At 39.3% G+C, this 17,071-nt stretch overlaps 1 protein-coding gene across 1 annotated transcript in view; it reads right to left on the bottom strand.

Moving 5' to 3' along the window:
• LOC105474057 (leucine rich repeats and immunoglobulin like domains 3) overlaps positions 1–17,071 on the bottom strand; it is a 46,581-nt gene that overhangs the window by 10,789 nt on the left and 18,721 nt on the right. Inside the window, exons 4-11 of the mRNA XM_011728372.3 lie at positions 7,842–7,973; positions 6,999–7,142; positions 5,829–5,972; positions 5,324–5,467; positions 4,791–4,934; positions 3,808–3,888; positions 2,833–2,904; positions 240–311 (exon numbers count right to left, since the gene is read on the bottom strand). Coding sequence (XP_011726674.2) covers positions 240–311; positions 2,833–2,904; positions 3,808–3,888; positions 4,791–4,934; positions 5,324–5,467; positions 5,829–5,972; positions 6,999–7,142; positions 7,842–7,973 — 933 coding nt within the window. The remainder of the gene's footprint in view (positions 1–239; positions 312–2,832; positions 2,905–3,807; positions 3,889–4,790; positions 4,935–5,323; positions 5,468–5,828; positions 5,973–6,998; positions 7,143–7,841; positions 7,974–17,071) is intronic.

The following is a 17,071-nucleotide window of genomic DNA, read 5'->3' as shown; positions in this document are numbered from 1 at the left end:
TACTCTATTGAGTGACTGTACTATATTTGGTCCCACAAAGTTGCAAATTTAAAATAGAAAGAAAAACTCATTTCAACAAAAAGAACAAATAAATTCCTTTTTTGTTGTCTGGTATAAAAATTAAATAATGTTAAGAATGTGCCAGGCACTTTTTATAAACACATAATCTAGGGTGACACACCATATGACAGCTTTCCCCGCTATACTTTCAGACTCCTAGAAGGAAAAGAAAAGCTTACAATTGTTGCAGTTTCTTCATTTGTGAAAATGCATTGCCTTGTAAAGACATGATTGCGTTGTCACTCAGGTCTCTGAAAAATCACCAAATCAAATGCATCAGAGCAAACTACCATCATTTCGTGCTTTCGGACAAAGTTTGGGCCCACACTGCCCACCCCATTTGCCAAACAAATACTCCCTCTATGTGTTGAAACACATGACTGGGGCAACCCCAGAAGAATCCACTGCAAAGCTTGTGCTGAAGAACCAGGGCATTTTGTATCACAGATAGGTTGCGTTTTAGCGAAAAAGATTCACTTTATGTCATCGCTTACAGATTATTTGATTCATTAGGGCCCAAGCTGTTCTATTATTTTATTCTACTACTCTTTATTCAAATCAGTAACTATTAGAAACTTCTAAATACACAAACAAAATTTCTCATAATTTTGCTTTTATGGCCGGGCGCGGTGGCTCACGCCTGTAATCCCAGCACTTTGGGAGGCCGAGGTGGGCGGATCACAAGGTCAGGAGATCAAGACCACGGTGAAACCCCGTCTCTACTAAAAATACAAAAAAATTAGCCGGGCGCGGTTGTGGGCGCCTGTAGTCCCAGCTACTCGGGAGGCTGAGGCAGGAGAATGGCGTGAACCCGGGAGGCGGAGCTTGCAGTGAGCCGAGATCGCGCCACTGCACTCCAGCCTGGGCTGGGCGACAGAGCGAGACTCCGTCTCAAAAAAAAAAAAAATAATAATAATAATAATTATGCTTTTATAAAACACCATTTGCACAGTATTTTTGAAGACAGGCACTCAGTTCAGTGATTTACATGTGTTACTGCATTTATTCCTATAACAACCCAAAATATGATGGTATTACTATTTAGCTCAGCACAAAAGGGGAAAGTAAGGGTTGAAACAATTATTTTCAATTCCAAAACCTGTGCTTTTAACCATTAACCTAATTCTGTCACTCACAGCTCACTAACATAAACGCAGTAAGACGTTCAGACAAGATACACTCGTTAAAGCAAATACTTCAGGCAGGAAATTCATAAAATGAACATATATTCTGGGTTAATTCTCTTTTTACAGAGACTTATAAGCAGTCTGCACTGAAGTATTCACCAGAATGATTACCACTCTGTTTTTCTTTACAGGGGTCAGAGTATACAAAGGGAATACTGAGCGAGACAAGGGGAAGAGAAAACAAAGAAAGAAGGGACCAGACATGGCTAGACGAAGAGGCTGGGGCAATCAAGGGAGATTTAAGAAAACTGAAGCAGAGATTAATACTCCACTGATCCACTAATTCCACTTTCCCAGAAATGGAATGGGCCAAATGACAAACCCTTTTGGCTAGTTTTCTTTTCAAAATAATCGGTTTCAATAAATACTGTAATGTAGGTCTGCCCTTCCAAAACTCAGCTTTGCAGAATCATTCTACTATAATTTGAACTCCCGCATTCACTGTCAGGATGGCTCACGATCCAAGTCTCCCTCAGAAGAACCGGTGCAGTCAGAAAGTGACAACAAAGTGGTTTATAGATAACAGCTAAATCTTCACTCTCAATACGTAGCACACACGGAAGAACCCAATATGTATTTTAAATTGTAACTTCTTTGGTCCTGGTTAATAGATATTAAAACTTCTGGCTACAAGCATTCCTTAACAGTGGTACATTACTTTGTACTTTTACTGTACAAGAGTAAAACATACAACCATGGTTATAAGCAGCTGGTTGGTTCACTTAGTTAAAGCTGCAAAATTTTGATTCCTATCAATGTTAGCTAGCTTTCCTCTCTTAGTGGCTGAAAATTTCTGAGCCCCTAAATGACATTTCAGAAATGTGTACCAGGAGTTACGAGTTACTGGGAGTAGCGGCAGAGATTGTACAGGCAAGAGCTAGTGTGATGCAGGGGCACTGTGAAAGTAGGGGCAGCTCTGGGTTGAGTCCTGCTTCTGACAGTTACTAACTGATGGGTCAAGAAGAAACAAAAGAAAACAAACAAACGAAAAAAGAGAACAATGGTAAGGGGGTTGCATGTTTCATAATTAAACAACAATCAGAGACCAACAATTCTCAAAGTAGCGCTAAAACTCTCCTATGTCACCCTTAAGGATTGTGGAACATTGTTCTTTAAAAGCCAAGTCATCTCTTTAACTGTCCAATGGAATCAATAAACTCTTAGAACCTCTGCTTAACAATAAAGATAATAATAGCTATTGAATTGCATTCTGATTAAAAATTAAATGAGACAACATATGTGAATATGTGGTACAATACCTGACATATAGTGAACGAACTACATCTAGTAGGTTTTTTAAAAAAATAATCACTGTTTGAGAAAAACAATTAAAAACCCATTAAGGAGATACAGCTTTTGTCCTTACATACAAAGGAAAGCATATACCTGTACATTTCTATATAGGTAGGTAGGTAAGTAGGTAGACAGAGAAAGAGATAGAAAGATAGGGAGATGTTTAAATATATTTTATGGAACTGGAAGGATGCCAACAAAATCACATTCCAGTTTGTTTTATCTTTCATGACACATAAGTAAAAACCATCTTAGAGATTCTCTTTAGGGTAACTGAATTCTAGCTACTCACAGATGCTCCAATGCATCCAAACCAGTGAAGGCTTTTTTAGTAATAGATCGGATCCGATTTCCTTGGAGTATCCTGGGGAAAAAAATTACATTGGAACACTTAAATTAAAAAGCCATTTTGGGGGTGGAACTCTCATAAACAGAACTGCTTTTTAAATTATGTGTGAGCAATTCCATTTTCTTCAATTAAACAATATATCCTGTAAAAATGTGCCCACGCCATCTAGTTCACTAATGTAGTTCAACGTGGTTTTCAAAGCATTCAACAAAGAGCCCAACAAAAATAGGTATTCAGTAAGTTACTCTGCTGATTAAGTTAAATTGTTTTTCAGAGTCCTTTTAGGAAGAGGCAGAGACTTTATTTCAAGTAAACTATCTCAGAACACTAACAGAGCAGATCATAGTGAATGTTTTCTCCTTCCCCTCCTTCTCTGTGGATACCCTACATCCACAGGAGTTTAGGACTCTAGGGAAGTGAATTTGAATACTGCTGGCTTAAAACATGCAATATGACCACCTGCAAGACCGTTTTATGGCTAATTATAAGATGTTTTCATCCCGTTTTGCTTGTAACCTACCACAGCATTATCAGTCGCTACTAGATTACTTCATTAAAAAAATTCCTGCGAGGACAGTACAAGATTGAGAATTTCAAAATGTGGAAGTGCATGCACTAACTTTTACGCAATGATAATTCCGAAAGTCTAAGCCCTCAACATAGATGAAAATGATTATGAGGATATTAAAGTAAATTACACACACTAAAGTGTTGAATAAAACACTTTCACCTAAGGAAGAAAAAGTTAATAGTATATATCGCGTGCAACAGCAGGCATTTGGGGAGAGGATAAAGGGTAGTAACCAGATTAAGCACCGATTTCATCTCTTCATGATGTCAACTTGTATAGCTGACTTCAGTGAAGACAAAATTTTTAAATCGAAGAGTGAGCTAAATTATGAGGCAATTCATACTCACAGCCGCCTCAGTTTGTCAAGCCCAGAGAAAGCACCATTCATGTCTTCAATAGTCCAGGAAATTTCATTGTTCTTCAGATCCCTAATTTTAAAAGAAGCATTCCCTTTAGAGTGATAAGCTCAGAAAGCCTAATATCACCACCCAGGTGGCTTATCATTTGTAAAAAATTTCTCCTAATTTCCCACATTATCTCCACCTCCTTCAAAACAATAGAAAACTCTTTTTCTCCAACTTACTTCTTACACCCTGCCTGACTCCCTTAACCACATTTTAAGTGTTCCCCTAAAATCAGAAAACGTTGACACTGGCCCTATTAATTCCTCTATCAAAATGACTACATGCTGAAAGATCCGAACAGTCTGAAAAATACATTAAACTTTAAAACCACTGTTCCAACCACACATGCAGAAGTTCGCCAAAGTATACAGCATGTCTTTCAATTATGTAATGCTTCACATCGTGAACAGAGCAAAAGTTTCTGACAGAGCAAAAATCAAAAGCCCATTGCACAACCTTAAATTACCATTTGAGAAATTTTTCAAAGGTCAATTAATTCAACTCCCTTTTCTTTCTCTTAGGACGGAGATCAGGTTGAGGATATAACCGGCATGATAAACAGTATCTTCCTTCACTGCCCTTTGTAGACCTTTGTGCTCTAAGTAATTTTTAATCTGCATTTTATAAAGAAAACTTAGTGGACTTAAAATTGTTTCCCTCTTAAGCAGTTACCAATTTCCTGGAGATCCTGAGAAGGTTAACTGTAATCACCAAAACAAACTGATTACTGTCCTTTTTAATCCCCTTACGAAACACATATGGATGAAATGGATCCATTTTAATCAAACTGATCTGGGAAAGATTAAGACACTACTTCTGAGGCTGTACGCATTTCCTTGACAACAAAAGAAATCTGCTAGGAGAAACGTGGGCACATTTAGGAACCAATTAGGTTCGTGTACTGACAGCAAAATGTGTTAACTTACAAAGTCTTTAAACTGGAAAGCCCCCGGAAGGCACCATCAGCAATGTAGCTGACTCTGTTGTTGCCAATGTGCAGTGTATTTAGTAAGCTGAGGCCAAGGAAGCTTGAATCATCTAACCTTGATAAGTGATTGAAAGTTAGGTCCCTGTAAAGAAAAAAGAGAAAAACAAACAATAGCTTTTTTCAATTCAATGCAATGATTCCTTTTCCAAAAGACAGGTAGCGTATGAGCTACACTAATCCTTATTTTTAAATTCTGCCTTAATAATACCCAAGTAAATATTTCTAATCTCAGGAATTAAAACAGTACATTCTCTTTGCTTGAAAATAACCATCATTGCTTTTGCCAATGTGCCATAGAACTGCAACAGAATTGGCTTCAACTTACCACAACAAAAATAAGACTGGGTTGCATGTGAAAAAAGCTGTCACCTTGGAAACTTTGTTATGAAAATTTCACAGATCAGTGGTAAGAAGCTCATGCCCTGGCATGATCCCTGCTCTCAAACCTGAGGAGAATAAAAGGCAACTCACAGCTCACTGAGCTTCTGGCAGAATTCCCAGGCATCAGGGCTGATCCTGTTGATGGCATTTTGGCTGAGATGAAGCTCCTGCAGCATCAGCAAGCCGTAAAGCCAGCCTTTGGTAATCTCTGTCAGGTTGTTATGGTCCAGGTGCCTACATTTACAATAAGAATCAAAAGCAGGATCAAAACTTCATTATCTAGTCTCTTCAAAGGGGACATATGATTACAACGTATTACATATTCCTACTGTTATTAGATGTTTAAGCTTTTGTTATATGAAGATGTCAGCAAAAAAAAAAAAAAATACATATTCTTATAATTTAGGTGGTTATAAATTTAGGTACTTATAAATTATCGATCACATTACCTGAATCAAAACTGAATACTACATTATAAATAAGATTGTGGATAATGAGATTTTTAACATAGGATTTCACATAAGACCTACTGAATGTACACTGAGCATTCTATGATCATATTACCTGAGCAGGAACTGTGATAACCCACACTTACAAAATTTCCATGTTGCTCAGCCCCCAAAAAGCTCCATCCATAAGTTTTGTTACTCCATTTCTTTGCATTTTCAGAGACTTCAGAGCACCAAGCCCTTGGAATGTCAGTCCATCTACGTTTTTAATCTTGTTTCGGTTCAGTTCGCTGCATTGAGTATTACAAGAGTTAGCTTATATGACAATTAAATTCTGGAGGTAGTAATAAAATGTGTCATTACTACAATATAGTTAAACCAGTCAGTGTTCAATTACATAGAGTGTTTTCAGTTTCTAAACATTTTTACTGCAAAGAATTTCAATTTGTTAAGCAGGGAGTGAATTTTCTACTGAAATGGGTCATGTGTTTTTGGAATAATAAAATACTGAAACTAGACTGCATTTCAATGTCTAAAGTCTTGTCCACTCAGGATAGACACAAACAAATTAAGATTTGTTTTTAAACAATCCAGAATGAGATTATTAAATGTTACACTAAAATATGAGGTCTATAAGGAGCTGGGCCTCAAATTTATCCTGTACGATCTGTTTACAAGTTGGTTACTATCTTTCACTATTCTTTTTAGGTTTAATGCTTTCTCTTTATGGCAGTAGTTTTCAGCCTTAGTTGCATACTGGACCCAAGCTGGGAGTTTTAAAAATTTCTGAAGCCTGGATCTGACCCCCAGAGGTCTAGGGTGTGGCCTGGGCAGTGAGATTTTTAAAAGCTCCCCAAATGTTTGCAATGTGCAGCCAAAGTTGCACTACTGCAGGAGTCTGTTCACAGATCGCTCTACCATTATTAACGAGACAGATCTTTACAGCCACTTAAGCTATCAGAGACTCCTGGAGTTGCCGGTATTATTCTCATAAACCACAGCTGTTGAGAGACCGCGGATGTTTTCAGTGCCACAATGGCACTTTTGTGCCGGCGTTGGTCAATGATTACACTGTTCACTCTTTCAGTAACAATCTAACGTGTCTTGTCAAGCAGCAGCTGGCACAAGGTGAGGAGGTGACGAGGTGACATTTAAGACTCTTTCCAATTTGGAGATTCTATAGCTCCAATTCTCAAAGGAAAGGCAGCTACATTCTTGTTTCTAAACTCCTTTTTGCCACATTGTGGATTTTAAGGAATAGACACCAAGGGTTTGGGGGAGGTGAGAAACAGTATCTAAGAGAACATTTTACTTACAGGTGTTGTAGTTGGGGCAGTTTAAACATCTTGGGTGGGATAGCTGAGATTCGGTTCCTGTTCAGCTTTAACACAAGGAGTGTATTGGCCAAACTGTCAAAATACCCAGGTTCCATTGATGTGACTCGGTTGCTGTTGAGATACCTGTTGAAAGTTTAAAGATGAGCTTCTCCTTCTGATTTATTTGCAAGTTAAAGTGCAGGCCATCTCTGTATTAGAAGGATTCTCCGGGTGGGGGGGGGAGGGATTGCACTGGGAGTTATACCTGATGTAAATGACGAGTTGATGGGTGCACACCAACATGGCACAAGTATACATATGTAACAAACCTGCACGTTATGCACATGTACCCTAGAACTTAAAGTATAATTTAAAAAAAAAAAAAAAAAAAAGAAGGAGTCTCCAGAGAACCTAACTATCAACGGAAACTTAAAAAAATTACTTTTTAGGTCCTCAAGGACAGATGCTAAGATTCACACATATTGCTGGGAAAACAGTGATTAAAATATGTGACAGATGCAACTTTTTTTTTTTATAAATATCCACTTTTTAGGACATTCATTTATTAATAATACATAGCAATGGTCTGATTTTGATTTTTTTTAAAAAATGAGCACTTTTCACACCATCTAGGTTTTCTAATAAAAAAATATGTAATTTTTTTATAACCTGAAAGTATAAGAATAAACTGCAGATTGTGGTCGTTTAAGCTTACAGCAAATTTCAAGTCAATAAATTATACTTTTGATCCATCAGTAGTAAAGTAGACAAAGTTTGTTATATTTTTTCATTATAATATTTTCATTACAGGTGAAAGTTTTTGCTAAAGAAAACTTCACTTACAGATATTTGAGCTGTAGGGGTGGAAACGCAGTTTTGAGCTCTGAAATATTGTTGCTGCTAAGGTCCAAAGTTTCAAGGGACTGAAACTCTTTCAGATGTTCAGGTAGTATTTCAACAATCCTGTTTCCAGCCCTAGAATTAAAAGAAAGCACCGTTAACAAGGTTAATGGTGCAACAATCTGAAAGAAGACAAATATTTTCTATTCCTGACTGGTTCTTCAGAAATATGGAACTGACTAAACAGTACTTTTAAAAGTTAAACAGCAATACCATGGCCATTTTAAGTTACTCATTAAATTATAAATCCTAATATTCGAATATGTGGAAAACATTCCTATATAAATCTGGGGTACTATTTAGCAGCTATGGCTGTCTAAATGCTATGCACTTAAAGGCAACGGTTGGATGTTTCTTTATTCTATTTTTCTTTTTTAAAAATTTTTTTATTTATTGTTATTTTTTAGAGACAGGGTCTCACTCTGTTACCCAGGCTACAGTGCAGTGGCACACTCATAGCTCACTGCAGCTCAAACTCCTGGGCTCAAGGAACACTCCTACCTCAGCTTCCAAGTAGCTAGGGCTACAGGTAAGTGCCACCTCACCTCGCTAATTTTTTGTACAGTGGGGGTCTCACTATGTTGTCTAGACTGGTTTCAACTACTGGCCTCAAGCAGTCAGTCCTCCAGCCTCAGCCTCCCAAAGTGCTAGGATTACAGGTGTGAGCCACCACATCTGGCTATTTTTCTTAACAGCTCTTCTCCCTTCTCCTTATTAAATGGTATACAAAATGCCTAACACCAAGGTGGCATACCAGGCACTGATGAGTTAATTCCCTGTTCCTCCTTCTTGATTCCTAATCTATTTCTAATTCTTCTGTTGAAAAGTGCCCATATTACAGGTGCTAATGAATTTAAAATACTTGTCAGATTGGGGATTTTTTAGAACCATTCTAGAGAGATCCCCTTTTCTTTAAGAAACAGCAAGTTTCAAGGCACTGCCATAGTCTTCAATATCAATGAATATGCTCCAGCCCTTTCAGTAGTACAAAAGTATTACATAAGAGCACTCCAGTTTGAATAATCCCTTGGCATAATTAGATCAAAACATGTTTTATATTAAAAGTCTTAAACATCAGACCATGATGTCCAGTATGGCAGCCACGAGCCACATGAGGCTCTTTAAATTTAAATTAATTCAAATTAAATGCTAAAATTTAGCTCCTTAGTCACAGCAGCCACATTTCAAGTGCTCAATAGCCATACACTCCTGGTAGCTATCAAATGGTACGGCACACATACAGAATGCTTCTACCATTGTGTAAAGTTCTATTGATGAGTGTTCTACTGAACAAATGGAAAGAAACAAACAGAAAAAAAAGAGGCCATTTCAAAGTTCTTAAAAAGTCATCAATCAATATAGTAACTCCCAAGGGAAAAATGCAGCATTAAATGACAATTTTGTTAAAATAGCAATCAAATGGATGTGCAAGCCATCTTGTCATATTAGATCAGGAAGTTTGGTCTTTTTTAGACCATCTTTTGGCAGGAGAAAATAACATCAAGGTAGAAAGGATATCTACAAATCATAGAAAGGTCTCCTCTTTACAACGCAAGGAACAATGAAACAATCTGAATGCTCTGAACAGAATTCTGTGTCTTATGTAAGTCACACACTGGTGTCTGTACATGGTCTGCAGTTAATCTTCAACTAACAATAAAACTTGCAAAATATATCTTGTGTGTTTTTTGTACCCAAAACTGGATTTCTATAGTGTTCTGAGCTCTTCTGCATTATTGTAACTCATCGGTCTCTCACGATCGCAGTAGGTTCCCAAGCGAGGTGTACCTCTTATATATTTTCACAAAATCTTGTGCTGCAAGCTGATGTTGAACTTACACCACCAGTCTTCTCTGCCATACTGAGATATTCTTAGAAGCAGAATTCTCTCTATGTATCACCCTTAGAATGTGTATAAAATTTAATAATATTGAGGATCGATTAAGTGCCAAGCCCTTTGCTAAACACTTTTCATATATTATACCCTTTAATGATAACATTTCTCTGGTACAGACATAACAAAACATTTTGAAACTAGGGCTTTTCACCTAACAAGTTCAAGCATTCCCAAGTCAGCTCAAAGAATAAGCCCGATTGTTCCTGAAGCAAATCCCTTAAGGCTTCTTTCATAGAATACAGAGTATGAAAGATACTCTGGCATTTAATTTCTTATACAGACATGTACCTCCCTTGAAAAGGCCCCTACTTCCCACCTTGCAAAAATGCTGAACTTCTGGTTTTAAACTGATCTGGGAATCTACCCTGGCTCACTGAGCCATCATCATGCCAACACTAAGAATGCCACAGAACAGAGGCCCTCCCAATCTGTGCTTGCCCACTTTGCAGGTGAGAGGGGGCCCCAGGGCTTGCATGTATTTACCATCTACCAGAGTCAGATGGCTGACTTTCTGTCAGGTGCCACCTTCTTCACAAGAGAATAAGGGGAGAAAACGGGCATACATTTTATATTTAAAGAACAAATTCAGAAAGCTTCTCGAAATATTGTTAAAACCCTTCTGCACAGTATCTTTAAGGACTGTGGGTGGATGGTCTTTTTCCAACTTTAAAATCCAAGTCATCAGAAAATCTAATGTCAGGTAACTAGCATAGACAATGTATATCTTAAGAGCTGAACTTTATGATGATAGTAAAGTTTTAAAAAAGAGATGATTCAGCAGTACTACGTACAAGTCACAAATGAATATCAAGCCCTTCAGATTCCCATAAAGTCTCACAGGCTTTTGTTTAGAGTCAAGTCAGCCATGACCTCTGATTTTGACCATTTCCCACATCTGGATTTGCCTGCGTATAAAGTCCTTGATCTAGCTGTGAGGTATAGGGTAATGCAAGTGAGACAATTAGTCAATTCCTAGGTCCCGGAGATGGATTCCATCCAGGAGACAAGCCACAAGGCCTTAGGGTCAGGGTGTGTGGGTTAAATAAAACCACACTGCTCTAGGGGACCAAAGTTTTCTCTTAAATGCATAATCCAAATGTTTGCATTAGCAGGATGTCCTCTTACAAACACTAGAGTCACTCTGAAGTGCCCGAGTGCCCCTCCCTCTATCCCCTCCCCCATCCCTAGCCCTATCTCCCTTCAAACTTTGCATCTGGTTTTGGTCCCCAGGCTGTCTCAGGCACGTATAGCTACATTTGTATTTAACAACAACAAAAACAAAACACTCAGCAATGGATGTGTGCAATAAATAAAGCAAATCAGTTGGTGGTGGGGGCGGGGAGGCCCACAGGTGTCTATCACGTTCATCAAATAAGGCTAAAAGTTAGATAACAGACCATACAATCTTTGGTTTATATATTCGTTTGTTTATAAGGTAATTATGAACAAGGTATTAAAACTGCCAATTACTTGAGTGACGAATAAAATTTTCCTTGCAGTAAAAGTATGCTCCAGCCAAAGCCAGCAATTTCCTGAACTGCACACCTCCTAAATTGCAGTGTGAAAGTGCTCAGTTACAGATGGCGCGTGCACAGTGCTGTCTTTGTCAGCACTGCTTCCTAGCACAAAAATCCCTTACAACTGCCAGAATAATAGTCCTTGTATCACAAAAATTTAAATCTGTCCTAATGGAACTGAATTAAATCCAAATACCCGTTTCTTATTAGCTCTCAGACTAACTAGCAAGTAACCACCTGATATATACCACAGCAGTTTAAAACAAAACGAACAAACAAAAAACTTGCTTTGTATAATGAAGAGGGCTAAGAATGGGAGACAACTACCTTAAAAAACTAGATTTAAAAATCGGTTTTATCATCTAAAATCCTCAAAAAAAAAAAAAATTTATGGAGTTGGTCAAAAATATCCAGTTCTAGACCACAAAGATTCAACTCAACCCCAGCTTTCATTTTTCTCCAAATAGGAATAAAGCCCAAACTTGATCAACACATTAAAAAGCACTGTAGTTAATTAATATTTTTGGCAGGAAACGTGCAACGCTTGAACAAAAACAGAACTCCGAATACCTTTTTCCATTACTGAATGTGGAAATACCATCTTTCCATTGTTCAAAAATCACAAAACAAACTGTAAATACTGGAAGGTATTTCAGTCTCGTACAAATCCATCTTAGAGACTAGGAATATTTTGGTCCTCTATGTTTGTTGATAGTACAGGGAGTTCCACGGTTAAATAATTTCTGAAGTGAAGTATAATTAGTCCCTTGTGGACACACAGACCTGGGGACTTGGGTTGGTCAGGAATGCCAGATGGTTCCCTCAGGCTTCTAAGAGGCCACTGGAAAAACAGGAGTCCCAGGTATTTTGGCCTCGGCTTCTTGGGTCCAACGATAATGGTTTCATTTTGTTGCCCATTTCACTTTTCAGCCGACTTTGCCAAATAGCTTTAAAATGCAGAGGCAAACATGGCTTGCCATTTTCATCTGATGATATTTAACTCTGAGAGTGCTGGAGTTCTACATGAGCAAGATGGACATGCCCCTTGACCTCACAGAGCTTAAAGTCTAGTGGGGAGAATAGCAGGCAACAGGGAGCTGTCCACAGTGTGGTAAGTCCAGCAACAAGAAAGGAAGAGTGGGCAGTGGAGGTACTGTGGACAGACTTCTATACAGTGGTAGAGAGAATATTGGAGGTCAGCAAAACTTCCCAAAGGAAGGGAAGAAACGACCACACTGAGATCTGCGGGATGAGTTAGCTCAGCGAGGGACAGTAGAGGCTAGTGCTCCAAGCAGAGGCAAAGATTTGGGCAAGTGAGAGCAGAGCAAGGCTTCCCTTTGAGGAAATGAAGGAACACCTGATGGCTGAGTACAGAGTGCACAGGTGGAGACTGGAGAAACAAGAGGCTCAAGAGTGAGGCCGCTGGGAGATGAGAGTTGTCAAGTTGGGCCCTGGAAACCACATCAGGCATTTGACCTTTATCTCAAGGTCAGCTGTGGGGAGGGGGCCAGAGGATGTCAAATGGTAGGGTGACAAAATCACACGTACATTCTAGAAAGGCTACTCTGATGGCTGTGGGTGGAAAGACTGGGATGAGGAGGGCACGACCAGGTGCAAGGGCACCAATTGGAGGCTCCTAACTCCACGCAGGACAGATGACAGAAGGATGATGGGTGACCTTGATGCCCACTTAGGGGGCGAAGCACCACACTTCCTCTGGTTTCCAGGGCACACACTGTGCTTTCCTCCTTCCCTGACATACAGGGTCAGTTCTTCCAGCTCTGCAGCCTCTGGCCACAGGGACCCAGTTCAGCTCTACTGGAGTTCTCATTCACTATCCGTTACCATTGCACTTGGTGCTTCTGATATGGGAGGTTTTCTAAGACACAGAGTGCAGACTAGGGTCTCCCTGTGCTCAGGTGTGAGATGCTACTGCCCAGAACAGCTCAATACTGGCATTTTAATGCATCTGTAATCACTAAGAAAATGGATAAGTGTGTTATTCTCACATATAAGAACTGTACTAGTTTGTCTGGATACTCTTAACACCTGCCTTGAACCTAAATCTGGACTAAATTAACAACAGTAAAATATAACTTATGAGGTTAGTGATATGACCACTTAGTGTGATGATTGGTTCTACTTCTTGATTCACTGTAATCTCCAGAAAGCATAACTGTCTCAAAAGAACCTTCATGCCCTCTTAAGTGGATATAAATGGTGTTAATTTAATTCCGGGGTCTGAAAGGAGAACCACAGAATGGAATATTCTTTGTTAGTGAGGAACCAGAATATCAGGTTTTCTCACGCTGGAATTTCTAAACCAACCAAAGTGTAGCTTCCTGTTGAATAAGGGGTATCTGTCAATAACAGGCAGCTTAAGACCTTGTAGCTGTGATGCGTAAGGACATGCAATCTAGGCAATTTAGAGAAGGTATCTGCATGCAGCATTTTCCTTTTAGCGGATGTGTGCACTGAAATTTAATGTGAAGCCATTTTTTATGTTTGCAATACCGTCTTTTCTTAGAATGCATCACTCTAACCACAATCCTAAGTCCAATTCAGTGATTGCAACTAACGAATCGCTGAATCTATGGTCATCCCATACAAACAACCATCAAGCAAGCAGATTAAATGTATTGACTGGTACAGTCAAGCCTGGCCCCAAGGAAATACTAATTTCTATATATAACTTGCAAACAACCAGCTTAGCACCATTTATAAAGGAATTACAAATTGTTAAAGAAAACATTACATTCTACCAACACATTAAAGGTCACTTATATTTCCAACAATAACCCCCACTCCCTTCCGAAAGGCTTCCCTGAAAACTATCTTGGCTGGAATAACTAACACCCCATAATATCAGGCAACTTTTAACAGAAATTTGGCAAGCAAAGAACTCCTCTCATATAGATAAAAAATAAACAGTCTCTGCTCATCTCTTTTCTAAAAAGATAATTAAGAGGTTTCATTAAAAGAACACATGTTTAGACTGGTCCATTGGTACTGTGGCATCAAAGAATAAAGCCAACGGAGGAAACTTGTGTAAGGAGACAGATTCTTGATGAAGAATTAAGGACACTAACCAGCAAACATGTGTTGGTGTAAGAAGCAAAGAGTCAGGCCGGGCATGGTGGCTCACGCCTATAATCCCAGCACTTTGGGAGGCCGAGGCAGGTGGAACACGAGGTCAGGAGTTCGAGACCAGCCTGGCCAACATGGTGAAACCGTCTCTACTAAAAATACAAAAAAAATTAGCCGGGCATGGTGACACGCACCTGTAGTCCCAGCTACTTGGGAGGCTGAGGCAGGAGAACTGCTTGAACCCAGGAGGCAGAGAGGTTGCAGTGAGCGGAGATCATGCCACTGCACTCCAGCCTGAGCAACAGTGTGAAACTCTGTCTCAAAAAAAAAAAAAAAAAAAGCAAAGAGTCAGTTCTTTCAGCAAAAAGCCAGGTCAACATAAAATAAAATTATCCTTTGGATCACAAACATAATAAATATGGCCACATATTAATATTTTAATATAGAGGTCCTGCAATAATCAGTGTCTTATTCATGCACTAGTCATAACACATGTTAAAAATGAAAAAAGAAATATGAGCCAAGCTCCATGGTGCATGCAAGCAATTCCAGCTATTTGGAAGGCTGAAGTGGGAGGACTACTTAAGGCCAGGAGTTCAAATTCAGCCTGAGCAACATAGCAAGACCCTGTCTCTTAACACAACAACAACAAAAGATCAATAAAAGAAAAAGAAGTCAAAAGCCCCATTCATACCACATAGCAAACAGCCCTTCTTTGATCCCCAAGTATAAATTCAGTCTAGTCCTTTATGTAAATGGGAATTTAAAAAGCAAATCCTGGAAGACAACAGGATAAAGAAAACATGGAAAAAATATTTAATCTGAAGTAATTTATGTACAATAAAAATGGACTGTACTCTGATTTAGTAAACTTAAAAAATTTTTCTATTTCTTCTTTGGGGCAGAGGCCTTCCACAGTCATTTTCAGAGTTCGGACCATTGATCTGGTTTGAGTCTCCCCTACTAGGCTTGCGATTTACTTGTGAGTGGAGAGAACCTCTGATTTACCTTTGGTTCCCCAGAACTCAGGATAAAATGAATGAGTTCAAGACCCCAGAGTGAACAAACTAGAGTTCAGACACTCAAGAGCAGCTGTAGACTGCACCATAAGGGTTTACCTTAGCTATTGTTCAAAATGCATATGAACATCAGAAAACAGAATGTCCATTACTGCTGCCAGCCAGAAAGTGTAAACATAAAACTGTGATACTCTACATTAATCAACCTGCTGATAAGATCTGACACAATAACTCAAACTACACCTCCCCAGACAGGAATTCTATTCCCGGTTTTGTGTCTTGATCTACTACGTTTTTGTGAACCTTAGTTTTCTGTCCTGTAAACAGAGGGAGATGAAATGAAATGATATCTTCCAGCTCTACTGAGTTGTGACTCTAGATCTGGATGAGAAACACTGCGAATGACCAGATTTGCTGCTGAGAAGTCATGCAGCTGCATCATGTAAATATTGCAGCCTCTTGTAGAACCTACCCTCCCTCTTGGGGGTTTCTTTCACCTCTCTCCTCCTGGGAGTCCCATTACCTGGATGTCTAGTCTTCCTCTTTCTCAGCTTGCTCCTTCATTTTCCTGGGGTCTATCTTTTGTTAGTTTTGCAAGAAACCATGTGTAAAAGCTGTCACTTCCTGTTTGAAAATATCCTTATAGGATTTGGGTGTGTATAGTTTAGGCTATCAATCCTTTTCTCTTAGGATTATTTTTGAGATGGAGTCTGTCTCTGTTGCCAGGTTGGAATGCAGTGGCACGATCTCGGCTCACTGCAACCTCCGATTCCCTGGTTCAAGCAATTCTCCGGCCTCGGACTCCCGAGTAGCGGGGATTACAGGCACACGCCACCACACCCAGGTAATTTTTGTATTTTTAGTAGAGGTGGAGTTTCACCATGTTGGCCAGGATGGTGTCGATCTCCTGACCTCGTGATCTACCTGCCTCAGCCTCCCAAAGTGCTGGGATTACGGGCGGGAGCCACCGCGCCCGACCTCTCTTAGCATTTTGAAGACACTGCTCATGGATGATGCCAGCTTGGGGAGCCAGAGGCCGTTCTGACTCTCTGCACCAGTGTTTTGCAAACTTTAGCACACGTCAGAATTGGTGGGCAGGGGCTTCTGTTTCACTAGGCGTGGGTGGGGACCAAAGAAGCTGCATTTCTACCAAGTTCCCAGGTGATGGTGATGCGCTAGAAGCACAGTCCTCACAGGACCACCTTTGCCTCGTTTTCATTGAGACGTCACTCAGCAGGTCCTTTCAATCTAGAAATGTATATTCCTCAGTTTCAGGAAATTCAAAATTTTGTATCTTTCATAGTTTCCTCCTTTCTATCTCCACTGACATCTCTTTGTGAAATTCCAATTAGATAACTGCTAGCCTTTTTAGTTCATCTTCCTGTTTTCTTATTTTTTCTTCCCATGATTTCCATCCCTTTGTTTTTTGGTCCTTTTTTCTGAGATTTTCAACTTTCTTCCAACACTTTTATTACCTTTTTAAAGTGTCTGGTATCGTATTGTTAACTTTTCTGAATATTCCTTTTACTGTTTTTTTTTCACCATGTTTTTCTGATTTTGTGGACATAGTACCTTTTCTTTTCTCTCCAAAGATATTAAATTTGTTTTGATGTTCCTTTCTCCTTCCATTTGTCTCTGATTCTCATTCCTCGT

Source organism: Macaca nemestrina, chromosome 10, assembly GCF_043159975.1.
Source record: "Macaca nemestrina isolate mMacNem1 chromosome 10, mMacNem.hap1, whole genome shotgun sequence".
NCBI lineage: Eukaryota > Metazoa > Chordata > Mammalia > Primates > Cercopithecidae > Macaca > Macaca nemestrina.
Note: the sequence above shows the minus strand (reverse complement) of the source record. Positions and strands in the feature narration are given on the sequence as shown.